General features: G+C 40.8%; 1 protein-coding gene and 1 long non-coding RNA gene across 3 annotated transcripts in view; one reads left to right on the forward strand and one right to left on the reverse strand.

The window, feature by feature from the left end:
* ENPP6 (ectonucleotide pyrophosphatase/phosphodiesterase 6) lies at positions 1-26913 on the reverse strand. The gene is made up of 8 exons (XM_028744630.2): positions 26526-26913; positions 19432-19611; positions 13642-13753; positions 12718-12859; positions 9068-9247; positions 7183-7320; positions 3433-3556; positions 1-244 (listed from the first exon to the last, which is right to left on the reverse strand). Exons 1-8 carry the CDS (start codon positions 26764-26766, stop codon positions 42-44), a joined length of 1320 nt encoding a protein of 439 aa, XP_028600463.2. The 5' UTR covers positions 26767-26913; the 3' UTR covers positions 1-41.
* LOC114604503 (uncharacterized) overlaps positions 19606-27597 on the forward strand; it is a 31759-nt gene continuing 23767 nt past the window's right edge. For both annotated transcript variants that reach the window (XR_013394253.1, XR_013394252.1), the window contains exon 1: positions 19606-25433. This is a non-coding gene — a long non-coding RNA (uncharacterized LOC114604503). The remainder of the gene's footprint in view (positions 25434-27597) is intronic.

Consider the following 27597-nt stretch of genomic DNA (forward strand, 5'->3'; position numbering starts at 1 on the left):
CACTGACTGACATTGTATTGGGACCGGAGTAACAAGATCTGTTATACAAACAATACAAACAGAAGTAGTGCCAGCACAGAGCTGCTCCGCTGGAATGATGGTGCCAAACTGGCATTTTTTAACATACACTGCACTCTCGACCAGGACCCATTGTTGGGCAATGGCTGTATTCCTGCAACCTTGCACATGACATTATAAATGTCAACTGATCTGATTGGCGCGGCTCTGAAGTTAGACTTGAAATCTGAAACAAAATGACAATGAGGCATTTTAGATCAGTAGCGTACTTTGCAATGCTGCAAGCTAAATTAATATCGCCTGAAATTTAACGTTTGCCTTGCTTTCGCATGAGGTCATAAAGCCTTTAGCAACACAAACAAAAGTTAGCAAGCATGGTCCACATTTAAATGTTCACTTTCCCCCATAGTACTCTCATGAAGGCTTACTATACCAATTAGTCAGCCTCAATGTGAAGTTGCTTTCAGTCACTACTGCACAGTTATTAGTGCATGTTGTGAATCGGCCCTCTGATCCAATATCAGAGGATCTGAGAGAACAGGGAAGAACCTCCTAACCTAATGACTAGATCTTGCTGACCATGAGCAGGTGTGGGTATTTCCAAAAGTATTGTTTAAGCAACATTTTGTTGTTAGTTTGGTATCTTGTATTCTGTGTTTGGCGCTGTCTGCTACCCACTGTTCTTTTGCCTTTAATCACATCCCTGGATCTTGACTTCAGGTTATGCCGCAGTTTACTTTACCACTAGCAGAAGGATCCAATTTGGATGAATTTCACAGTAACAACTCTGCTGCAGTCCTTGCCATCCTGGATCAGTTTGGGACGGAATCCAGCTAAGGCTTATTTCTGCAAAGTAATTTTGACTGTATGTTCCATTTCTCCATATATGGGCGTCGTGCCACATTAGCTCTGTTCGTATCCTTGATAACCTTAACATTTTCTTTTGAGATATTTGCTCCATTATGTTTTACTTTTCCCACTCATAGTATGTCCAGGTATGGGGAACAGTTACAGCTCAGCTGTTAAGCATCTATTTTGCAGTTTCAATTCCGAGCATCACCAGGCTGGCCCTGGGAAGGCCAACTGCCTAAGATCCTGAAGAACTGCTGCCAGCCAGTATAGATAATAATATGATTAAGGTCCCTTCCCTTCACCATGATTTAGGTAAAACAAATGACAATCAAGAGAATATAGTGGGTCCTAACGTATATCGATCAGGTGTCAAAGGCCTAGGTAAAGAGTTGCATTTTCAGCTTACAACAAGGTAAGGTTAAGGTAGGTAAAGAACCCCTGGATGGTTCAGTCCAGTCCAAGGCGACTGGGGTTGTGGTGCTCATCTTGCTTTCAGGCCAATGGAGCTGGTGTTTGTCCACAGGCAGCTTTCTGGGTCATGTGGCCAGCATGACTAAACCGCTTCTGGCACAATGGGAACCGGGGAGGAAGCCAGAGCGCACAGAAATGCTGTTTGCCTTCCCACCGCAGTGGTACCTATTTATCTACTTGCACTGGCATGCTTTCGAACTGCTAGGTTGGCAGGAACTTCCAATCTTAACACCTCAGAGAGGGTCTGTTGACCTAGATGGACCAATGGTCTGAATCAATATAAGGCATTATGCTCCTATGTAAGACACTGAGATAACATAGCAAGAATATATATAAATGCACGCCCACATGTTTTTTACCATTTTGTGTTTGGGTCCTACTTGATAATAAAGAACCAACTCAGTCCTCCCAATTATAATTATAGGATGTGGTTTTTCACAATGGTTAAATCAAAGGCAGTTGAATATGTTGCTGGTGATATAGCCTTTTTTTATACCAGTTGAGGAAATTATGAACCTTGCCCACCCCATTCTGTGAGGGGGAGTTGACTTTGGATGTACTTTGGACTGAATATGCTTAACAGACAAAGAATAGAGCGTGAGACTTCATCTTAGCCTTGAATAATTTTGAATTGCTCTGGTTCCAGGAAATCAAAAAGTACTGCTTGGAATACTTTTGCTGAGTTCAGTAGAAAGAACTTATTTCTCCAACAAAAGCTGGTTTTCAATGCTTTCACAAATAAAGATACTCCTCTGATAACAGACAAGTAACATGAATAGTTTAAGGATTGGATCAAGGTGAAATGTTTGAAAAATTGCTCCTTGTTTACTGTGAGTGGAGAGAGATAATTTCTCCGTAAGGTTTGAATGATGGATTATTATTCTTTTAACACAATAAAAAGTACACAGAGCCTTGACTGTAGGCAGAGGGGTCCAAAATTTGCAACTCCAAGAACAAAAACAGTTCACGACAAGCCAGACTTTTGATAAACACAGGGGGGCACAGCTAAATGTTTCCTTCTGCCAATATTACTCAAGAACATCCAATGTAGCTGATGAAATCTCAGACTACTGGCAACCTCTCAACCCAGCACAATTATCAAAGCTTTCAAAAGAAAATTGCCTTTAACTATAATATATATCCTTGAGTGGCGGCTTACACAGACCTACCGTACTTAACAGGTTTACTTTTAACTGCAATGTCTGTGTATTGTAATATTAAACAAAATAAATATTGCCCTATTTTGGAGGGCGGGGAAAGGAAATAATTTTACAGCATTGAGAAACTGAGCCGTTAGTGTCATCAGCCCAGTCTTGTGGAAGACCCTGCCAATAGAGATTCAGCAGGCACCTTCTGTGCCAACTTTTAAACCTTTCTATTCCACCAGGCCTTTGCAGGCAATAAAGAGTACACGCCCCCCACAATGGTATACTGATGCTTGTTTTTAATTCTTTTGGTTTTTAACTTGCTTTTAACTTTTTAGGATTTCATATTGTTGGAAACCACTGTGGTTTTTTTTTATATAAATATTTTTATAAAAAAATACTGCGTATGTTGCTCTGGCTCGTGACAGATTTAGGATTAGGATTTAAATAAGATTCCATATTATGCAAGATTTACACTTTCTCATTCTGTGCTCTCTAAACAGAAAGACATTTTATTAGTTGTGCTCCCTTATGTCGTTCATAATGGCTAGGACAATATATTTTAACAAAGTCGCTGGAAATATGCTGGTAAGGCAAGTTATATGCTGTTTTCCCAAGCAGTTTAAAACAAGGCATAGAAGAAGTTGGAAGTAGAGTAACTCTTGTTTCTGCTTCATTTGCACAGTGTGAGGAACCTTAGTCCCTCTAGACACTTGCTAAACTGCAACTCCCATGGTCTTTGGCCATTGACCATGCTTGCTGAGGTTCATGGGAGTTGGAGTCCAGCAACATCTGGAGGGCCACAGGTTCTCCGCACTTGTAGCAGAAAGACTGAATCTGCACAATTAACTCGTGTCCACATACACTCAACAGAGAGCACCAAAAACTGCATCTGTTGCAAGCAAGGAAGGAATAGGGTGATTATCTACTTCTCCAGTTGACCTACCTGGCCCATATGCAAGGAAGAATCCTTTCATATCCATCAGTTCATTATCATAGCCATGCCATCCATTCTGCCAGGCATCTCTTTTCCCCGTTCCATTCTCCCAGAATGGAAGCTTTTCTTTGCTCTGTAGGGGAAAGAAATTCTGTTTAACATGAGTGTGTTACACATCTTGGGCTTCAGTCCTGAACATAGTTATTGAGAAGAAGTTCCACTGTGAATGAATTAAACTTCCTTCCAAGTAAAGGTGATCATCCAGATGAATGGATCTAAAGAATGGAATCATTAAATTAAGTAATTGCATTTAATTGCTTTGACAAAAGGTCATACAGCGCTACAAATACAGAACCTACTCATTAAATGACTGAAGCACAATCCTGTGCATGCCCACTCAGAAGTAAGTCCCACGTTCAGTGAGACTTGCCCTAGATAAGTGTGCACACTGTATAGGATTGCCATGCTAGTTTTAATTTTGCACTGCAGTTTAGTCCTCCATAGACATAGGGTTGGTAAAATCAAAAATATGAAGGGCATCCTAGATGAGAGCCCTGTGTAAATGGGTCTAACTGGTTATTTAGTTGATATAGATTAAATACCATTACACAGTATTATAGTAACACAAACAGGTCAGTAGTGTTTCATGAAGTGACTGCCCTCATCTTTTCAAAGAGCAGGAAGAAAACTCAGACATCCTTCCAAGCTACATCCATGATTGCGAAAACAATTCAGGATGACTCGTCTATCAAGGAGATATTTGTGAGTAAGCATCAAGGAAATTTAAGAAAAGGCCTTGGTATCTCTTCCAGCTACCCCATAAACCCTCATACGATAGAGTTCTGTTCTGTATTCTGCATCTTTTAAACCACAATTAAGCCATTGTTTGTCTTCCACCAAACAAAACACTACTGTGCCAGTAAAGCCAAGAACAAACTTTGATTATAACTTATGGTTTTTTTTGGAGAGATACAACCTATGAGCCCAAGTTTGGACATAATGCTAAGCCAAATACTGGAGCAGAAATGGGAAAGAGAAAAGTGGCCCAATTTTAGCCCTGTGCACCAGCACACTGCACATTCACCTTTAAACAATAAACTGTGGTTTATCACTTCAGCCACAACAGCTGCAGCAAGCAATGGTTTTGAGAAGAGCTGGCTTTGATCCTTCTTTTACAGGAATGTATGCTTCACTAACACAGTCCCCATTTTCCAATGTCATTCTGATAAATCTGGCCCTGTTTTTTTACTTCCACCTTAGCTGAACTACTGTGGTGACATATTAGTTTAATAAGAAAAACTATAATACATTTGAATGTATTATCCCATACATTCAATATGTTTGATTTTATGTACTGAAAGTTGCTGTGCTTTTAGACTTCATTCTCAAAAGGCACTGATAGGCATTTTCTTCATATGTGGACCTGAGCAGGGCACTTTTGATTTATTAGTTTTGATACGCTGCTAGATGAGCCAACAGCAATGTCTAGCAAATTTTGAAAGGTTTAACAAGTTATGTCATGCTGGCATAAGACTATTTTACAAATTAGGTAAGACTTGGCAGGCCATAGGTTAATGCTCACAAACGTGGTAGACGTTGTGCAGACCACTGACAGCCTGGAAATGAATTAAACAGAGCAGCGGTGTAAAGGGGCTCTGGAGTTAGAAGGGGGAGCCAATCCGCCCCTCTTTGCTCACTCTGAGTGCTGTCAGTAAAAATAGATAGAGAAAAGGAAACAGATTTAATTTGTCAGCTAGAATTGTTCAATTATCTAGTACATCTGCTGACTATTAAATACAGAGAAATGTATGGATACTCAAGGGGCTCCTGAGTTTTTAAAGGTTTTTATTTTTTTAATGACTACAGTGCTGACAGGCAAGGATTCTCATCATAAATAGAAGCAGATAAAAATCAAAAGGGATTCCAGCATCGGTTTATTGTGTTACTAGCTCAAATTCACTGAAGCTATAAATTGGAAGGGCATCATTCTTTGGATCGAGCCATTGCTCACTATTTTAATATTTTGTAATTTTAAAATATATATATGTGTGTATATATGTATTAGTAAGGTCCAAAATTGCGGATGATATGCAGATAATCTGTTAAAGTAGGCACACGCATCATCACACACTTTTACTAAAAAGATTTAAAATTTTACTTTCATTTTGCACACTATTGTTCCTCCTGTGAGCTGCAAAATTGCATTCAACTATACCATGTTTCCCACATCTGGAAGACTGTCAGTCCCTCTGTTATGGGCCAGGAGTCAGCTTTGCCTGCTGAACAGCAGCCTGAAGGTGGAGAGACTCCACCTGCAGCTGATCAGCCTTCAACGACACAGAAGAGGAGGCACTGATGAGAACCAGCTGGTGTTAGCTTTCTTAAACAAAGCTTCCAGCAGCAGTCAGGTGCTGGTAGCAACACTTGCAGTTCCTGGCCCAACCTTGCTGCTTGCTGCTTGTCTTGAACCCCTGATCATCAGATTCCCTGACCCCTGGACTGTCTGGTCACACGGATTGCTGTTTGCTTGACCCTAGGACTGGACCTGACTTTGGATGCTGACTCTCCTTCCAGGCAAGTACACCTCAGAGACTCTTCTGGTTGGCTGTCTTCCCACTCCACTGAGCTCTGCACATAGTTGCTCAGCAACAAGACTACGACACCCTCTCCCCACCCCAAGAAATCTTCCACCACTATGTGCTATCCACAGTTTGAGTGTTACCCAAGAAATCAAAGTGAATTTAACCACTGGGCTATAATTTAGGACCAGATGTAGAATTGAAGGTTTTCTCAAGCCAAGAAAATCATTACACCTGTAGGTGTTATATATGATAGGAAGCTTAAAAATGAGATCTGATTGTATGCAAAATGGTGCAGATGAATAACCTGACAAAGACATTTCTGACATCTGTGTTCTGCTTAAGCCTTTTCAAAATGATGTGAGATGGAGCAGTTAAGAAGAAGAAGAAAACATTTTGAGTTGCTGAGACATTTTCAACAATAACACCTTAAAAATATATCAAATATAATATTTGATAGGTTTGGCAGCCATTTTACAGTCCCTTTGATAGGGAGGAAATTAAAAATCAATTATTCGCTATATAATAAGCCATTTTTTAAATTCTGTTCTGTTAATAATGAAAGTGGTTCAGGAACAACAGGTATAGTGGAAAGCTATTCTCAAAAGCTAGAAACAATAAAAAATTAAGAGTAGGAAGAGACATACTTACTCCAGTATCAGCAAAGTTTCTAACATTTAGAGAGAGAAAATATTTAATGTAAAATGCTAATCCACCCTGAACTAGATATTGTGAAAATAATTTTAGAATTATGTTGTTTAGTCGTTTAGTTGTGTCCGACTCTTCGTGACCCCATGAATTTTAGAATAAACCAGTTAATTAAAATAGATGTAAATATCTCCTTATATTCCTGAAATGAAAATGTGATTTCAGCTTTTCAAACAGTATATGTATATGTTAACGTTAATTTTCTTCCAAATACGGTTATATTGAAAAACAGCCTTAGTTTAAAACGACTCATACAAACTGTCAGTACAACCTATGACCCAACAAGCGAAATAGAGCATATCAGCCATGTATGGTGGCCCACAAGGGACTTATTAAACTTCCTGGTTTTGCTATAGAGCAAAAAACAAAAACAAAAAACAGAGGACTTATGAAGCATCAGACAGGCCACTATTCATGCCTGTCTTCTGTTTGATGGGTCACAACTTGTATAGCCCTGACACAGATGATTTACCTCCACTATGAACCATCCTTCTTCAGCGACAAGTGTCAAAGGAGAGACAAATTTCCCTTCTTTATAATAAAATCGAGCAGGGATATCCTCTTTCCTGTAAACTGTCATATGTGGCACATTTTTCAGTTTGTTGTATACCTGCAAAGAAAGAAAAGCTATGAAGCCTCAATGCACATCATAATTGCTGGCATGGATGATCACACTGCCCTAAGATATATGGTCTTTTAAAAAGAACTATTATGGGAACACTGTGGGCTTACTAACTTGTGCAGAAAATCCCATGAAAAATATTCCTTTTAAAATATTGAGCTTGGATATAATTAAAGGAGGGAAAATTGGACTTCTGCACCCCATCTTGCTCAGAAGTAAATAATGTATTTGCATTCCTAGCTCAGCCAGTCACAAAGCTAGGTATTTTGAAACGCATTAAGGTTGCAGTCCTGTGCACATTTACTTGGAAGTGGTGACTGGTGAACTTGGTTTCTCAAGTTCTAATTTTTCTTCAGTTCTCCACATTCCCACATCAATTTACTACTACAAAAAATTATCAGTGAATTTTGCCTAATACCGCACACATAATTTTGCAAATCCTATTTCCCTAATGTAATGCATTTTTGTATGTTATTTTCATGAATATATGGGTTTTTGTGCACACTTTACTATAGTGTGTGCATTTTTGTACACGTTACTTGGCCAAACTATGGCTTGGTTGGTAGCATTATGGCAGCAGAAGGCACAGGAAGGAGCCAAGTGGCCACTTTTCGTTCCATGCACCAGCCTTTATGCCATAGTTAAGCTCAATTGTAGTTTAAAGTGACATGTAGACCCTGCTGATAAAATCTGACCTATTGATGGGAAGGTGATTCAGAGGTCATGATGACGCATAAAGGATGGACCAATCTCTTAGGCTGAGCCCAGTTTGTTAAGGCAGTGTTTCCCAACCTTGGGCCTCCAGCTCTTTTTGAACTACAATTCCCATCATCCCTGACCACTGGTCTTGCTAGCTAGGGATGATGGGAGTTGTAGTCCAAAAACAGCTGGAGGCCCAAGGTTGGGAAACACTGTTTAAGGGCACTACAGCAGCATTGCCTTAGGTCAGGCTTCCTCAACCTCGGCCCTCCAGATGTTTTGAGACTACAATTCCCAGCATCCCTGACCACTGGTCCTGCTAGCTAGGGATCATGGGAGTTGTAGACCAAAAACATTTGGAGGGCCGAGGTTGAGGAAGCCTGCCTTAAGGCTATGATGCATGACTGTAGGACGCTAGCAGACGACGTGTAATTCTTCCTAGTCTAGGTTCTTCACCTTCAGTAGACCTTCAGGGGGTTATTGGGCTGTTTTTGTTTTGTTCTTTTGTTTGTTTTATTTATTTGATTATTTATTTTGGGTTTTTATTTTGTGATTTTTATCTTGTGAGCGGCCCTGAGACCTATGGGTATAGGGCGGTATGCAGATTTAATAAATAAAATAAATTAATAATACAGTCGTACCTCTGAAGTCGAACGGAATCCGTTCAATTTCCGAAACATTCGGAAACCAAAGCGCGGCTTCTGATTGGCTGCAGGAAGCTCCTTCAGCCAATCAGAAGCTGCGGAAGAGCCATCCGATGTTCGGCTTTCAAAAGAAAGTTCGAAAACCAGAACACTCACTTCTGGTTTTCAATCATTCAGGAGGCAGAACGTTCCACTTCCAAGGTGTTCGGGAGCCGAGGTACGACAGTAGTAGTAATAGTAGTAGTAATGGACCAGGTTCTTTCCTGTCAATGCTCAAGTAACGCCAGAGTGTGGAGGCCAAGCAGTAGAACTGGGTGTTAAGTGGTACAGGAAAGCAGGGGAAAAACCCTGATTAGCACAAAGTGGGTAAAGAAAGAGAAAAGGTCCCTTGCCTCGGACTGCTTCTCCTTGGCTGGCCACAGGCTTACAACAGGACCTCGGTCCTTTACTTGTATAACATCGCTCATGTTGATACAATTTCTCAGCTCGATCACTTTTTCCATCCAGTAAATGTCAGTCATCCCATGATCCGAGAAAAGAATGACATTCAGGTCATTCTGCAGGCCCTTGTCCTGTCAAGATAGTAAAGACTGTGATTGCAGCTTGGGAAAAATACACAATGCACTTCCCATTTTCAGTTCGGTAAGCAGATTCACCTTTCCTGCCGTGCCATCATTGATAGAAGAAAATGTACCATGGGGGAATAATCTCTTCACCATTCCAAGCTTAAAAGGGGCTGATATCAAATAATATTCTAGTCTTGATTCAGAGAAAATTGCACTTAAGTTGAAATAAACGGGTCTAGTTAGAGATGGAATATACACGCTATACACTGTGATGGGGATGCAACCATTGATTGTAAGGGCCCTTCCAGATGTGCTGTTTTTTGGGTGGGATTCATTCCTATACTGGCAAATTCAGGTTGCGCAGTTAAAGTTGGTGTGGCAGTCTTGCACAGTCAACTCACTTCCCACAAAAAGCTTGGGCTTTGGGGGATAAGGAAAATGATGGAGAAATGGACTGAATTGTTTGATACAGCATCATACAGCCTCCCTGCAAACAATTCAGAATTCAATAAATAGCCAACACTGTCTAGCCTCCCTGAAAACTTTCCACAAACAAATCAAGGTGCAAGTATAATAAACAGATAATGTGGAAATGACCTAAGTCTCTGCACGCCCAGCCCTCATTCTTGGTGCCAATGGCTGGAAGCGGTAGAGATTTACAATTTGATGTTCCAAACCACCACCATCATCATTAATTCAATTTATATACTGCCCTTTATCAAAAGATCCCAGGGTAGTGTACATCATTAAGAACATATTTTACAGAGCATCAATAATAAAAACATAATAAAAAGCATAACAGGCAGCATAATAATAAAATGATCATAATAGCAGTCATCCCCTCACCCAGCTTTAACAGGCCATAGATAATGGCTAAAGGCTTGCGTAAAGAGGAATGCTTTTGTCTGGTGCTTAAAGACATGTAATGATGGCGCAAGGCACGCCTCTCTGAGTGAATACTTCTGCGACTACACATTCCTACCAGAGCAGGGATCATTTGCCAGAGGGAGGCTGGTTTTGGTGGGTTCCCTGTGGCTGCACAATAAATATTCCCTCAGAAGTAGCACAAAGAGAGATTAACATCTGCTTCTGCTGTTAGTCACAACTAAGTTACTACCCTCTTGGTTTGCAGACTAACTTTCTCTGATTCTTTATAGTTTCTTTAAAATATAACCATGTCTTGCCAAGCTAAATCGAGTAGTCTATGGACTAGCATAAAATGAGGAGTAGCAGGAACAACACCATAAAACCCTTTTGCTACTTGCACTCATTCTAACCTCTTGAGCACTATTTTATATGTGTAGGTCTTGAAATATTGGAGTGCTGGTGGTTTTAATGTTCAGATGGATACTCTGTGTGTAGTTGCAAGCTATGAAAGGCTTTTAAAGATCAAGAGAATAACCTTGCAGTTATTGCAGAATCAATTAAAATTGCTTCCACCTTCCCACACTTATGAGCAGGCAGGCTGCAGTTTTATCTTACTAGCTCATGCTTATTGTATGCTGTAGGGGACGCGGGTGGCGCTGTGGGTAAAAGCCTCAGCGCCTAGGGCTTGCCGATCGAAAGGTTGGCGGTTCGAATCCCCGCGGCGAGGTGCGCTCCCGTTGCTCGGTCCCAGCGCCTGCCAACCTAGCAGTTCGAAAGCACCCCCAGGTGCAAGTAGATAAATAGGGATCGCTTACTGGCGGGAAGGTAAACGGCGTTCCGTGTGCTGCGCTGGCTTGCCAGATGCAGCTTTGTCACGCTGGCCACGTGACCTAGAAGTGTTTCCAGACAGCGCTGGCCCCCGGCCTCTTGAGTGAGATGGGCACACAACCCCAGAGTCTGTCAAGACTGGCCCGTACGGGCAGGGGTACCTTTACCTTTACCTTATTGTATGCTGTAATCTGGATGACGTGAATCAATCTGTTATGCGTGCTAAATGCATCTACTACATTTATTAAGGTAAAGGTAAAGGGACCCCTGACCATTAGGTCCAGTTGTGATCGACTCTGGGGTTGCGGCGCTCATCTTGCTTTATTGGCCGAGGGGGCTGGTGTACAGCTTCCGGGTCATGTGGCTAGCATGACTAAGCCACTTCTGGCGAACCAGAGCAGCACATGGAAATGCCGTTTACCTTCCCGCCGGAGTGGTACCTATTTATCTACTTGCACTTTGACGTGCTTTCAAACTGCTAGGTTGGCAGGAGACTACATTTATTACATAGCTGCAAAATGTCAGTGGATGCCAAGAAAGCGAAAAAGAGCAATCCTTGCCCACTGATTTTCTATTTTAATATGGTAGATTTAATCATTCTTTGAGGGAACATGCGAATCTATGTACCCAGTCACCCCAATGTTTCACATTCAAGACTTCAGACAGAGGCTTCTCCCAGTTCTGCTCAGTGCTCAAATGGCAGGGGAGTGGGCAAATAGATTCTTCCCCCTTTCCTTTTTATGATGACTCCTTTAGTGGCTAGTTGGAAAGCACGATTTGGCTTAAATGGGGTTGGTGGCTGAGGAAGTGTTGTAGATGTTACAATTGAAGGTGCCTGATACTGAGCCTGGGGACTTGGGTAATTTAAGGGCCCTGAAGACAGGCACTTAGTTGTCCCTTTTAACTTTGAAGAGGTGAGCATACAAACTGACAATCCTCTCACTTTCTCACCGAATTTATTGGGTACTCCGTGCATACATTGGCATTCTGACTTTGCTGTGGTGGTGGTGGGCCCTCAGCTTACCTTGGAGCTCTGACGAAATTGGTTTTCTTCACTATCTGGAGCCAGCCATTTGGGAACCATTGCAAGCACAGCATATACTATTCCCTTTATTTCCTTATATGTAAGCAGTAGCAGTGTTTATGCATTTTATGACATCACGTCCAGCAATGGCCACTTCACTTGCTAAGAGTACAGCAAGTGTACTCTGTTGCATCTGAAGCAGTTATGTGCATTTATTTGATCACAAGTACCTATGACTCACAGGGACACGGGTGGCACTGTGGGTTAAACCACAGAGCCTAGGACTTGCCAATCAGAAGGTCAGCAGTTCGAATCCCCGTAATGGGGTGAGCTCGCATTGCTCGGTCCCTGCTCCTGCCAACCTAGCAGTTCGAAAGCACGTCAAAGTGCAAGCAGATAAATAGGTACTGCTCTGGCGGGAAGGTAAACGGCGTTTCCGTGCGATGCTCTGGTTCACCAGAAGTGGCTTAGTCATGCTGGCCACATGACCCGGAAGCTGTACGCCGGCTCCCTCGGCTAATAAAGTGAGATGAGCAGCACAACCCCAGAGTCGGTCATGGGGTCCCTTTTCCTTTACCTTTACCTATGACTCACATCTGGAACATGTACAATGTGTGTTACCATTTCAAACGATGTGTAGATGTATATACAAGGTGTGATGAAACCTTTGATGCATAGTTACAAAGAATGTTTAACAAAGATAAGAAAAGGACTGTGGGGCAATTAACGGACCCTGTAGCCTCTAAATAACACTAACCTTGATAAGCTTTGTCATATTTTGCAATACGTTATCCACTGCTTTTAAGGCATTCTTCCTCTGAATAGATGAGGGACCGTAGTGATGACCTTCTACATCAATCCGTTCATAATACACTGCTGCCATATCCGCTCTGCCCCTTCTAGAGTGGCAACACCACAAAAGAGTTAGGTGTAAAACAAGTATAGTATGCTACTATTTTGAAGCATCTTTCAGAATCAACACTAAGACCTGGATTTTTTCATGCCATGTGCAGCTAAGTGTTGCAGACAGAAAAGGCGCAGGCCATGCTTTTTAATTCCTCTACATTCCTGAATTTGCTAATTTGCCTCTTCCTCCCCCCATTGGACCATTGTTTCTTATATTGTAAGCCATTTTTTTATACCCTAAATGTTTTGTCCAAAAGACAGTTTATAGATATAGTCAACAAGTAAACAGGCCGTTCCAAGTGGAGCAGCTTCGGAACTAATGGTAAAGTTCACACAACCAGTTGTTATGGTCAAATGCCAGTTTGTGTTGATGCTTTCAGTGGCTTTTAGCATGCCGAACTAATCTTCAGAATACTGTACATTGGGAAGACAGTTGTATAAATAAGTACAAATCTTCATTTGGAAAGTGCTACATTCATAACCATTATTGACTTCTTCCTCTTTCCCCATCTGTGTGTGTCTGTGTGTCAAATTTAACTGGAGATGAAAACAAAGAGGGAACTGAGGGAAACGTTGTTGGTCTTTGCCATATTTCCCCCCCTCATCTGCCACCCCCTCCCTGCATTATCTCAATTAAGGGTCCTTTCTCGCATCTCCCATAATGCAGAAAACCAAAATGAATTACCTTTGTTATCATATCATGCTGCTACTCTTATGGGGAGGAAGGTTTTACTCCTCAGATTAGAGAAATAAATAAAACATTTGATTACTTTACCTCAGAAGCTCAATAGCACTATATACAGCATTGGAGAAATTGCCATCTGTTGGAACACTATAATATGGTAGGCAGTAGGTAGGTCGAATTCCAAGGATTTCAACTTCACACCCTAAAGCAAAGTGTTTAATTAGTTTAATTCAGCTTCCGAATTTTGAATTACGAATTTAAATAATGTCATCAATATTTAGATAGGAATGGATATATTGAAAGGAACTCTTAACTTGAGATATACAAGCCTGCACCAGTAAAGTTCTGCTTTTGCACCAGGACTTCCTCTTTCTCTCCTCCCCCTGCACTCCCCTAAAATATCCAGGGCACCCCGTAAACATCCGTCTTGAAATTCAAAATCTGAAAATAAAAAATGTTGACCTTAGACATGAATTCTGTATATTCCTGGTATGTTCCCAAAAGAAAAGGGCTAATTTTGAACATTCAGAACTGGAATCTGAAGGATTTGCAGCCATTTTGGTTAGCTGCTTGTTAGAATTAAACTATTTTAAAATTCAACCCATTTTTTTCAAATAAAAACTCTTAATTTTATTCAAAAATCAGTTTTGTTTGTATAGGACTAATCAGTTACACTGCTCCATATTACAATAAATTAAGAACAGCAATAGTCTAGATTTCAAAAACACTTTTACCAAATATTTTGTATTTAGATGTGCAAAACCTCTTTCTGGAACTGAAATGTTGAATCTCTTTCCCCACAGGATCTTATGAAAGCATTTTACACCAATTAACTTTCCGTCACCTCAAACCTTTCCCAGAAAAAATGCACTGTTTTGAGTCCTAGAAGCTTGTGGCAACTCCTAAAGGGGGGAACATGAGCTCTGAACACAGGAGAACCGTGTTTTAGTATTAATATTTATAGCTGCTCTGCTTAGCAACAAAAAACACAAGCAATTTAGTTCTTCATAACCCAGACACCCTGAAATCATAGTTCTGTAACATGTATTTCCTTGAATAGTCCCAGGAGAGTCAAACAAAAGGAGGAATGAGGGAAAATGGTGGTGGCATTGGAGAAAACAAATAATGTGGGAAGTCTTACACTGAGGAATCTGAAGAAGTGTGCATGCACACGAAAGCTCATACCAATGACAAACTTAGTTGGTCTCTAAGGTGCTCCTGGAAGGATGTTTTTTAATTTTATTTTTATTTTGTTTTGACTATGGCAGACCAACACGGCTACCTACCTGTAACTAGAACTGAGGAATGTCAGATGCCCTCTATATAAGTAATGAATTACATGCTTTCAAAATTTATGTGTTATCTAGTAACTACTAGTTCTCAGCAGCTGCCCTAAGAGGCCAGGTGTTGATGGTCCTCGTAGCATTTTCTGCTCCTTAAGTAATTGTTTGTGCTCTTGGGTTTCTATTATTGTTCTTTTTCCGCTTTCAGGTCCCCCCCTTTTTTTTGCTGCATTTTACTATGTCCGTCTGACCTATAGAGAGCTTCATAAAGCACATTTTCCTAAACGTTAAAGCCCACCTGAACATGGGCCTTCTTTCTATGGCATTGTGTATTTCCTCCATGCCAGCAGGTAGAAACGGTGAGCAAAAACATGATTTTGTAAAGCATAGCTTGGTGGGCTCTAAGGCTGAAGACCAATTTTTATAAATCATAGTACAGGTACACAGTCATTATTCTCCATTGAGCATGCACACATTTTTGTCCCACCATCATCATCTCCAATCAGGCAGGTTCTGCAGCTTCTGAAACTGTACAAAAATCTCCAAAACCAGTCAACAGAGGGGATGAGAGCCTACACAAAGGGCTATTCCCTTCGCTTAGTACAACTAACTGCAAAGGCTTTTGTCCGTCTGCAGCCTGTCTGATTGCTCTGCCTATATCTTTTTTGGTATTTAGACCATTTAACTACCCCAGTTGCACTATTTTGTATTATTATAGTAGTAGTAGTAGTAGGTATCATATTACCGTATTTTTCGCTCTATAAGACGCACCAGACCACAAGACGCACCTAGTTTTTGGAGGAGGAAAACAAGGGGGGTAATTCTGAATCTCAGAAGCCAGATCAGCAAGAGGGATCACTATGCAGTGAAAGCAGCAATCCCTCTTGCTGTTCTGGCTTCTGGGATAGCTGTGCAGCCTGCATTCGCTCCATAAGACGCACACACATTTCCCCTGACTTTTTAGGAGGGAAAAAATGAGTCTTATAGAGCAAAAAATACGGTATATAGTAAGGTCCTGTTTAAGCCTTAAAAAACTTCTATTTCATTTCACTTTCTTATGTATAGTATTCTGCATCTTTATATGTTTGACACAGAGACTTGAACCTCTATCGTTTTCCAATTGTATATCTAAACATTGGTTTAGCAGTTGTATGCCGAATGTCATAACACAACTCTTTTAAAGGTTTCCAGATTGCTGCAAATGGTCTGGGAAATGTCTTGATCAGAAGGAGAGGGGTAAAAGGAATGGAATTTGTGGTTTTGTACTTTAGATTTTTAAAATTCACTAGTGACATGGTCATTCAACTTTAGTTGAAGTAAACACGTCCATATTCTTATAAACAAACTGAGCAGCTGCATAGTCACTTCAAAATGTTATTTGACATGACCTTAAATCAAGTTTTGAAAAAGATGAGGGGATTGTAACATTTTATCAATAATAATCGGGTGCTCAAAAGCAGTCAATTTATTTGCATGGTTCTTTCACAACAGTATCAATGATCCACAAAAGTGTTGATGCACTGATGTTAGTTATGTCACGTATTCTGAAATACCATGTGCTCCGAGGCATATAGTTGTTCAAGTTTAACAAATATTCTGTCTAGACTGTATGACTTTAGACTGCAGGTGAGGGGTTCCAATGGTTCAGAACCATGATGCACACCTGGCACAATACAGTCTTCTTCCCAACTCCTGCTGTGCTCATCCATGGTCCATTCTGGGCCAAGCATGGGCAAGGAAGTGTTCCCAGGTTGTAGCATTAGTTCCATGGAACTGTCATCTTTAAGAGCAAACGATAGTATTTTCTTGTGTACGTTGCAAAGTCAGGTACAGCTATGTTCTAAGTGGCTCCACTGTAACTGTGGAGTTTCCTTCCTCTTGAGACTCAACCATTTTTTAGTTTTTAGCATTTTTAGATGCCTTAGATATTTATGCCTTGTTTTGGGTGGCTTTCAAATACAGGAGATTTTAATTAAGCATTCTGTAGTATTTAAAATGTTAATGCTTATTTTGTCCTAATTGTTTTAATCAGGGAATAATTTAAAATGTTGCTGCCTAACTTGAGGGTGTCTAACCATTGAAAAAGACACATTAATTGAGTGCAATTTAACTTTTGAAGACAAAATCCTCCAGTAATTAATAGTTTCTACAGTTTTAAAACTTAGTTGAGAATCTGTTTTCTGATTATGAAATGATTCATGTTTTAAAATTTATCGAATGACTTTAATTCTTTATTATGCTGTACAAGTATTTATAAAAACTGGACAGGCTGACATTGTCAAACAATCATTTGGGAATTATCATAAGATGAGATTCCCTTTGGATGGATTTGAAGAACATCTGACAGCAATAGCAATTTTTGTGCAAGGCTTAACGGGCTGTGATAGTTTAGCTGTTCATCAGGTTTCCTATTTAAGAAAGGAAGAATGGCTTGGCTTGTTTCTCTGCCTGTCAGAATTGAGCAAATGCCAACTTGTATTGTCATTATTACTATTATTATTATTGTATCTGTCTGTTGCTGAGACACTGCCCTCTCTGTTGAATGGTCTTATGCAGTATTGTACGAGGGGAGACGTGACTAAATGCATACGTGGTAAGATGAGATGAATTAGCATAGAACATGAATGAGTAGTTCAGCTGCCTCATTGGCATTCTCTGTGCATAAACAAACAGAGTCCTGCACATATATCAAAGTGCACACACACATAAGGAGCAACAGTAAACTATTGCCATTACAAAAGCAATATTAACGTGGGACTCCATTTGTAGAAATAAAGCATAATATCCAGTGACTATATCTCAAGAGTTTTGTCAATAGTTCCACATTCAAAAGCGAAAGTGGTTTGTGGGTTTCCAAAGCGAAAGTGGTTTGTGGGTTTAGCAAAACTAGTGACTGACTAGGAAATACACCAGTGTATCCTGGGGTGCCCATGAACCTCTGGGTTATGGATGCCAATTTTTAATGGAAAAAGGGAATTGTTGAACTTTGCATATATTTGCATGTTGGCATTCCAGATACATAAGAGGCATGGCCTGATACATTGACAATGTTGATCAACATACTGCTCTTATTGGAAAATGTATTAGAAAATATTCATTGAAATAAATGTGCTTTTTGCCTAATGAACCGAATTAACCGAATACTATTTTGGTGAGATTAATATCAAAAGTTTGCAGCTCAAATGTTAGGATCCATTTAATATGATAGAACATCTGTTGGTGACTGTAGATAAGTGCTAACATGGTTCTCAAGGCAGCTACACTAAGCAGCTGACATATGCAGGTCTTTTTTTCAGAGGGAACTCACAGGAGTTCAGTTCTGGCATCTCTCAGGCAGACGCCATTGCTATTCTAAGAAAACAAGGGAGGTGTTAGTTGGTGAGTTCTGGCACCTCTTTTTCTAGAAAAAATAGCACAAATGTATTTTCTAGATTAAACAATTTGCAAATTGCAGTCAAGGTGAAGATACTCCTGTGCATCTTTCTCATATGACATCCAATACCCCACAGTATTGGTGTCCTGGTTGTGGTAGCACCACTCCAATCCCTGCCCAGTTGTGCACAGGATTCCAGGTGTCTTGGCCCTCAACCAGGGTCTGTGCTGCTTTGGGGAATTGAAGATGTGGCGGAGGCTGTTGTAACTTTAAGAAATACTATTTATTCACATATTTACACCTGAATTTAGATGGTGGGAGTCCAGATATTGCAGCATGGTCATCTCGAGAGGGGCTCGCTCCCCACTACAGTGCAGTCTAATTCATATCTTCCAGCTTGCCTGCAGCCAGCCAGCCAAGATCATTCTGCCTTTTCTCAGCTATCCCAAACCTTGAGCCAAAGGCCCAAAATATTCCTGTGCCATCATCCCCAGTTACCCTGGTAGCCTCAGGGCAGGTGGGAAGGGCAGTTACCTTGCATTGCCAATGGCCCTCAGTGGCCCTGTATTGTTTCTTAATGGCCCTAGGTAGGCCAGATTGTTTTCTGCCTAGGCTAGCCCAGGAATTCATCCACAGCTGTTGTTTTCCCTTCATATCCCAAATAATCAAAATCCTACCATTCATAAATGGCTGCCCCCCACCAGCCTATAACAATATATAGATAGCTAAGAATAGGTGTTGCCATCCACTTAAAGGCTTCCTCGTGTGCAGAAGTGTGTACCCTGCAGTATACTACCCCCAGAATCGGAGGCACTTTGCCTCTGAGTACCGGTTACCGTGGAACAACAGTGAGAGATGGCTGAGGGCCATTTGTCCTGCTTGCGTGCCTCCCATAGATACCCAGGTTCCCTTAGTCTGACAATGTACGATATAGGATACTGGTTTAGATGGGGTTTTGGACTAATTCAGAAGGGTTCTTATTCCATTCTTAGTCTTACTATGCTAGAAGAGAAAGCAATAAGTGGAACCAGTTGCAGTTCCCATCTGCTTGACTTTCCTTGCTGGTTGATGGTATTTAAGCTTTTTAAACAGAGTCTTCTGGTTGCTGTGCATTGGGTCAGAGCCAGAGCGATCGATCTCGAGGTTGCATTTAGAGCAGCTAAAAAGTAGAACATGTAATGTTAGTCAGCAATTTTAAGAAGTGCAGAATTCAGCAACACTCACCAGGCCAATAGTACATGAAGACTTTCCTCTTGGCTTTCATCATAGTGACCCACAAGGGCTCTGATCCATTCCACCAAAGAGGCAGCAGGCTCTCTTGATTCACGCCGATATCAAAAGACATGTTTGTACTTGCATCCCACATGTAGTTCCCAGTCATTTGATGGACATTGCAGTGGCGACCTAGAAGGTGAGAGGATTGCTTTATATCCTCACTTCTCAGTTACGTTTAGCAGTCATAACACCCCCATACCCATTTCAAGTCCCCGTGGAAGCAATATAAAGTCTCACTTCTCTCTCTTAGACTTAGAGGGCACTAGATAATGAATTACTCCAGCTCAAATCTTGCAAATAAGTAATGAATGTAAAGATGCAGTTTTGAAGAAAAGTATATATTATTGCGCACCCCCAGAAGAGCTGCAGAACTCATGCTCCCTCCCTAGTATGGATGAATGAAATTACTGGTAAAACGTCATCAAGTTCTATTGTCATAAACCACCTAGATTGGCATTTGATATAATGCAAAATAGGGAGAGGAAAGTTGAAGCTGTATTGACTTAGTATGAAGAAGAAGATGCAAAGAGAAATTTCATGAGTTCTTCGCTTGCAGATTGTGGGGCAGATGTACATGTCAGTGTGCTCAAATGGAACGAGCTGTCAGTCTTGCCCCTCCCCTAATGATGAAGATGGGCTGCCCACCTTTTACTGTTTTTATTTTAAGGGTCACCTAAGCAAGCACCTGTTCTCTACTGCTCCTTCTTGTGCAATGGAAACATTATAAGAATAATGGCAAACTTATTCAAGGGATGAGTGTGTAACATGCAGATTAAAAATAATAATAATGGCACTGAACCCTATTTAGAAAAAGTAAATTGGATTGAAACCAATGCCAATGCTTTTCTTCCCATGTATGAGCAATCCTTTGACATTTAAGACCTCAGATCTCTTGCTGCTACAGAGCACCTATGGAAATGTAAGTTATCTTAAAAATCATACCGCAGAATGAAACTAGAATCCAAGCAGTAAAATGTAAATATAAAACCCAATTATGATTTGGGCAGGGGGAGTAGTAGCAGGCATCACGTATTTCTCCCAAACATGATGGAACGGAACAGGAATGTTTTCAATAATTTTGTTCCATTTAACAAAGATATTACATAGCTGAATGTTCTACATCTACGTGGAGAAGTCATTACTCCATAAGCCTCACCTCTATCTCGACAAATTTCTGTCAGTTGCAAAGCAGGGATGATTCATCTGTTGTGGGGCTTTACATGTGGCATAGTGTTTGTCACCTGATTGTTTAAGCCTTTATAGGTAAGCCCTAACAGCTTTCTAAATAAATACCAGCACCTTCTGCCAAGCTTGGGTGCAAACTGGCAAATGCTGGAAAGGAAAGAAAGATTATGCAAGGTTGACCCAAGACAGTTTGCTGTCTGAAATACTGCAGGTGATCACAAACAAGTTGAGATGCACAGCATCAAAGACTTGTCAAATAATTTTCCCACCTAAGGCAAAACAACAACAACAACAAAATCCCATAAGTGCTTCTACCTGACCCCAGAAGTAATATAAAAAATAAATAACTATTTTCTGCCCTTCAGGATACCCAAAATCAACTGCCTGAGGTGGCTTCCTCACCCATCCTAATGGTAGGGCTGAATCTGCCAGAAAGCTGTAATATCTGAACAGTTTTCAAGGCCAGTCCCATGTAATAGATTTGTCACCAGATAGCGAACAAATGATAATATTCTCTTCCCCCCAGTTTCTTTCATAATTAAGTATTAACTGGACTCTTTTTAGGTCGTAACAGATGTATTCTTGAAGATTTAGGTAGGCAAAAATTACTGTGCAATAAATTGCTATGCAAAACATTGTTAACAGTAATAACTGGCTATTCATAACCTCCCTTGCTGTATTTAACTACCCATTGTTGTGGATCACTGTTTTCGTAGACACAGAGGAGGCATTGTAGCTGATTAAAACCATATAATAACAATACTTGATATTTTTCTTTTCTTTTCAGAGCATTTCACATCCCTGTAAGATGGGTCACTATCATTATCCTTATAATAAATGCAGTATTTTATTGCAGGTGATAATAAAAAAATGTTTTAAACAAGGAAACACAGTTGGAGGGCTGAGACGATAAGAATTTCCCTAAGCCTTCCCCATCTCTCTATGAAAATTTTTGTGTTTTCAGGAGTACTTGTGAGGTTCATGGAAGTGATCACAGAAGCTAGCTGTGTGATTTGTAGTACAGTAAGTACAGTATGTTGAAATGAGTGGTGTAATCACCACTCCGTTCTGGATTATCCCTTTTACTTTTTAGCATTTGTTATTGTTATGTACTGAAGCTCTCACCCTGGGCCAGCAGGGGGATACTGTAGATAGTTTTCACTCAGGTCCACATATGCAAATAAGGGATCGAAAGTGACGTTCAGTGATTGGATAGTTACGGAAAATGGTTACTGTTGCGTTCTAGTGGAGCTCTATATAAGCAGGCTGGCTGAACCCTTCAGTTCAGTTCTGTCCTGGCCTGCGAATAAACAAGAGCTGCTTGAAGAATCGCTGTGTCGTCTGATATGTTCACCCACAGCTTAACAGTTATCATACTTTGTTATGTTCTATATGGGAATAAGACCTCAAATATGTAGGAATCAGCTTGCTGCAGTTGATCTGACCTTCTGTCAACAGTTGCCATGTCTTTCTACAATTGACCAAAAATTTCACAACAACTTTCTAAACCAGGGGTAGGCAACCTAATGGCTGGATGTGGCCCAATTGCCTTCTCAATCCGGCCCATGGACGGTCTAGGAATCAGTGTGTGTTTACATGAGTAGAATGTGTGCTTTTATTTAAAATGCATCTCTGGGTTATTTATGGGGCATAGGAATTCATTCATATATTTTTTTCAAAATATAGTCTGGCCCCCCACATGGTCTGAGGGACGGTGGACCGGCCCACGGCTGAAAAAGGTTGCTGACCCCTGTTCTAAACCATCGGGGGGGGGGAAGAATCCCACTGGAGCATCCCATCACCACATTCCCTATCTAACTTCAGCACCAACAGTCTCTCCTTGCTCTTAGAAAAGTACTTTTTCACGCATCTTCCTGCTGCTGTAACCTTCCTGATTACACTTCATTGCCTCTGACAAGCTTCACATGCCAGGGAGTTCCCGTCTTCTAGCATCAGTCAGCCCAGATGTAATGCAGCGTAGGTTAAAGAGCTATTGACCCCCTTATAGAAAACAGGGGAAAGTACTTCCATATTACTTTCTGTATAGCACGTCGGGTCTCTGGATGCTTGCCCCGCTCAAAACTGTTCATTTGCTGCTCCCTTACTGGAGATGATAATCTTCTCTGGCAGTGCAGTGGGGTGGGGGGAATTTTAACAGCAATGGGCTGTAAAGGTAGAGGGCTGGAATATAGAATTAAGAAATGTTTCTATATTTGCAAATTATGTTTGCACACCTGTGAATATTTATGATTCAGGGAACCTGCATCCCTATTTGTTTGTTTACAGACTGCCCGATAACACAGTAGGCAACTTACTTTTTATTTACTCTTGTTTTTATATTGTATTACAAGAGCAAGAAAAATCCAAAAAACCCACAGCAAACAGAACAAGCCTATGCTGATGTGATAACCCTTGATGGCTGGGGTTAATGAGAACTGTAGTCCAAAGTAGCTAGAGTGCTTGAGGAAGGCTGAACTACACAATTTTAAAAACTAAACAGTAGAGGTTTACAACTCCATAGCATTAACAAATTAAAAACACATAGCAGAAGAATAAAAATGCACAGAGCTAAAGCAGTACTTAACTACCACAAAAATTAACAGGTCTGGGACAGCAGGAGTCTTTGCCTGGCATTTACCGGAGTGTTTCACTAATGAGTACAGACTTGGGGCTATAATCAAAACAAACATGTACCAGTTGTGGTTTTCCTGAAAGATCCTTCTTCGTACAGAATCTGGGTGGCCGACAATTAAGGCAAGAATGGACCTTTCTCAGTTAAAATATATTAAAAGAATTGCCACTGTGCCTACTGAGTGTTTTCCTGCAATTGGGTGATAATCAACTCTGGAAAGCAGTGTGTCAAACTGTTTTAGACTATTACCATAATTGTTTTCCAAAACTGAGCTCTGCTTTGACCTTGAGTAAGTGTGTCAACTAAGGGATTGGCTCTTCTGGATAACTAGGAACACCAAAATTTCACCTTGGCACCCACTCCTGATAAAAGCATTTTAGTGTTAGTTATGCCTTTATTGAGCTACATTTCCAGACTTAGCTAGGTCACTCCCCATCACCTTTTCTACATGCAATCCTTGTCTTCAGGTACCTAATAATTTTGGAATTTTCACCACTTTGGAACTAACCTAAGTTTTTTTGCCTGTTTCCTGAATGCTGCATGGAAAAGCACATGAATCTGACCTTGGAAAAGTTTGTAAGTAAACTGTTTTTAACTTACCAAATATTTGGTCCTTTTCTGTGCTAGGGGAAGTAGGAAACTCTGGAAGAAACTTAGAGGGTGTCTTTTAAATGTCTAACAGCCTATATTTCCATGTTTTACTTTGCTGCATATTTTGTGATTTTTAAAATCTCTGCTGGGGTTCTTTCACCAAAGAGTACCTGCCCCAGATCTGGATCCTGGCATCTAGGAAATTCTCTTTTTATGTACCTATTTTCCCTTGCCAACCAACAGCCATGTGGTATGCCATCTTGCTGGAGCACTCACAGGAGCAACACCAGAACCAGTATCCTCTTTGCAAAAATTATTTATTGAAGAAATGCAGCCTAGGTGTGTTTATTGTGATTTTCCTGCCCAATCAAAATCCTCTAGTATGGTAAGTAGTGCACTGTGAGAATCATAGCCCTTGTTCTTCAAGTATGGCACAAGGAAGTTTACTGCATTTTTGTAGTGTGACAGTAACTAAATAAATAAGGAGTGTCTGTTGGTTCACTCTCATCTAGCAGCCACTCCTGTGTAGTGATGGGTTCATTCCCAGATCCTACTCCTAGAGTAACCTGATAAACCAGATGTGACTGGGTAGAAAAGATGACCATTCCAATTGGTAATATGGAGCAAGGTGTGTAAGCAGTATGCTGATGACACTCCGCCCTCCTTCTCTATTCCTCACATCTCTGAGGTGATAACAAGTCCAATTTGACCAATGTCTGGAATTATTAAGGGGCTGGAAAAAGGCCAGTCAACTGAAGCTGAATCCTGGTAAGACAGAAGCCCTGTGGGCAAGTTGCTCCCAAGTTTGGGGAACTGGCAAGTTGCCTGTTCTTGATCAAGTTGTCCTCTCCCTGAAGGAGCAGGTATATAGTTTGAGAGTACTCCTAGATCTATCGCTGTCTCTGGAAGAACAGGTGTCCTCAGTGGCTAAGAGTGCTTTCTTCCAGCTGCCCGACCTCCCAGCATCTTCTTCCCATCATTGCATGGCAGGGGTGATTTGCACTGGAAACTGCCTTATTCTGAGTCTGGCCCATTGGTCCATCTCGCCCTGTTTTGTCTACACTGACTGGCAGCAGCTGTCCAGGGTTTCAGCCCTATCTGGAGATGCCAGGGATTGAAAGCAGATGTTCTACTGCTGAGCTATGGACGCTTCTCAACATGCAGAGCAGGCCTATGCAGGTTTACACAGAAGTGTGTTCAAGATTACAGCCTTAGTTATCCAGGGGGTTCAGAATGCTGTATGTATTTGAATAACACTTAAACTGTTGCAGATCCTCTCTCTAATTCAAGTGCAGTGCTTTGATCATACAAAACTTGTGCTTTGCTTTTTTAATTCCAGGATCCTTGCACAGTTTTTGGACCAGCTGCCCCTTGTTTATATTCTCTTTCTTTCTCTCACATTCCTGCTGCGTAACCGGAATGGGAAGCAAAGTGAACTTTGGAAACACCGCAGAAGTTCCAGTCCACAACCTTCTGCTTCTGAGGGGGTCCTCTGGAAGTGAGTGGGGCTTCTTCGGAGTAAGACATTTCAGTGGCTAGCCGGGTAAGTAGTTATCTGCTGATCATAGAGCTAATTGTAACGCAGGAAACAATGTACCTACCGCACCACAAGCACGAAGTCACAAACCATGACATTATGCCGGTTTTACTCACAAGGGTTTTTATTATGCCAGGGTCACGTGTGTTGACGCTGGCAGAAGTACTCAGACTGAGAAATATTAGAAGTACGCTAGAGAAGGATATAAATTGCAGTTTATCTAGGATGAAAAGAAAGGTTTATTGCAAAATATGAAAACTTGGAGAGCACCTTAGATGCTCTCCAAGTTTACATACCTGACATTATTTACTATATAAATCTGCTGTGGAAGCATCTACATTCTCAACTGTGACAAGCAACGAACAAAAATAGAAAGAAAATACTGTAATGATGGGGACAACAACCCCGTCCTGTCCTGCCACAATATTTTCAGTTTTAGTTAGAATTGATGCAAATTTTGCTTAATATAGTGAAATGATCCATAAAACGATTAAATGTGTTTACACGCCCTCAAATAAATGAAGGTCTGTTTTCAGTAATTGTTAAATTATATCTTAACCAGTTATTCAGAAATGTGGGGAAGAACACTCAGCACAATCTAATACTGTATTCCAGTGAGGGAAGATGCACCAGCTGAGAATAGTATTCTGTATCCTAGAATCATTTAATACTTTTGCTAATGCCTGATATTCCCTGAGGCGAGAAGTTAAGTGGTTTACTATTGAGTCATCACAACTACAGTTAATAGTCAAAATTTATTTTTATTTTTTATAAAAAAATCTGATTGTACTGTTTGCTTTTCAGATGAGCCAACAAGGTCTAACTGTTTGACAAGATTATATTTGTGGGGGGAAAGTTTCTTTCTTGAGAATAAAGTGGAACAAAAACTTGACAAATTAATTTTTTTTATATATGTAGTTCAGACTGACCTGCAGTCATTCCTTTTAATCTTCAGCGAGGATGAATCCTCATTTAAAAATTTAGTCTGTATTCATCCCCACAGTGTTACAGGAAACTACTGACTTTATGCAATCTGCAACAATTAAGGCTGCCTGCTGTTAAGAGCCCTGTAGTGAGAAAGTCAAAGAATGTACTCACCAGTCATCAGTGTGTAATAGTTTGGATAGGAAAGACTGGGGAAGTCTGGTGTCAGGTAATCCACTTTCACCCCCCTGTTCACAATCTCTCTGAAGCCAGGCAAGGATTCCAGCGCTTCATCGCTGATATAATCGTGGCGAAGCCCATCAATCAAGAACAGCAGGAGCTTTTTTCGACTTGCAAGGGATGAGCTTGCCAGGGTGAGGACAAGCAGGAGAAAGGGGGCCATGTGCTTTGCCATGTTGCCGGGTGGAGAGGAGCTTTGGCAGAGCCCTGTCAGCACCGCCTGTCCCTGTGCAGTAACTCTCAATGAGGCATCTGAAGCTGCTCTGAAGGGCTGGACCTCACACTGCTTGCTCTCATTTTGCTGGTTTGATTCCAGAGTTTAAAGGTACAGCAGCAGTAACTGGAATTGCCAGACTTAAAAAGTTACAGGATAACTGCTATAACACGGTGGACTTTGCATTCTGATGTAGTGTAGCAGGATGCTGTGGGCTGCATTCTGGTACCGTGCTCTGACTATAGAAATAAATGTTGCATTGAAGCAACAAAAACCTAGTTCTCAGTGTTAGCTCTAGTGGCGCTTCCAAGACACTCAAAAGGTTAACACAGGAACAATGCAACTTCTCGGTTCCCACATGTCAGGCTTTTCAGGGCACTCAAAACAAACTGGATGAATCTGAGAACAAAAACATAATGAATTTTTCAGATCTTAAACCTTTTCTTTAAAGCCAGCGAGTCGATATAATTTTAAAGTATGAGGAGTGCACTTTTTATTTCTGTTTTTGACTCGTACATTAGCTTCACCAGATTTTGGCACAGTATTGGGTATTTGCAAATTTACAGAGGCATTTGACATCCAGGCTTGAAATTTTTCACATATGTTAGTGACTTCCTATATTTATAGTCTATTTATATTTATATTATAGTCTAGGTAAGTTGGTCCCTTATCTTTCCCACCCCAATCTGGCCACAGTGATCCATGCAACTGTCACCTCCAGGCTTGACTACTGTAATTCGCTCTATGCAGGACTGCCCTTGAAACTGTCCCAAAAACTCCAGAGGGTACAGA

This window comes from Podarcis muralis, chromosome 9, assembly GCF_964188315.1.
Source record: "Podarcis muralis chromosome 9, rPodMur119.hap1.1, whole genome shotgun sequence".
Taxonomy (NCBI): domain Eukaryota; kingdom Metazoa; phylum Chordata; class Lepidosauria; order Squamata; family Lacertidae; genus Podarcis; species Podarcis muralis.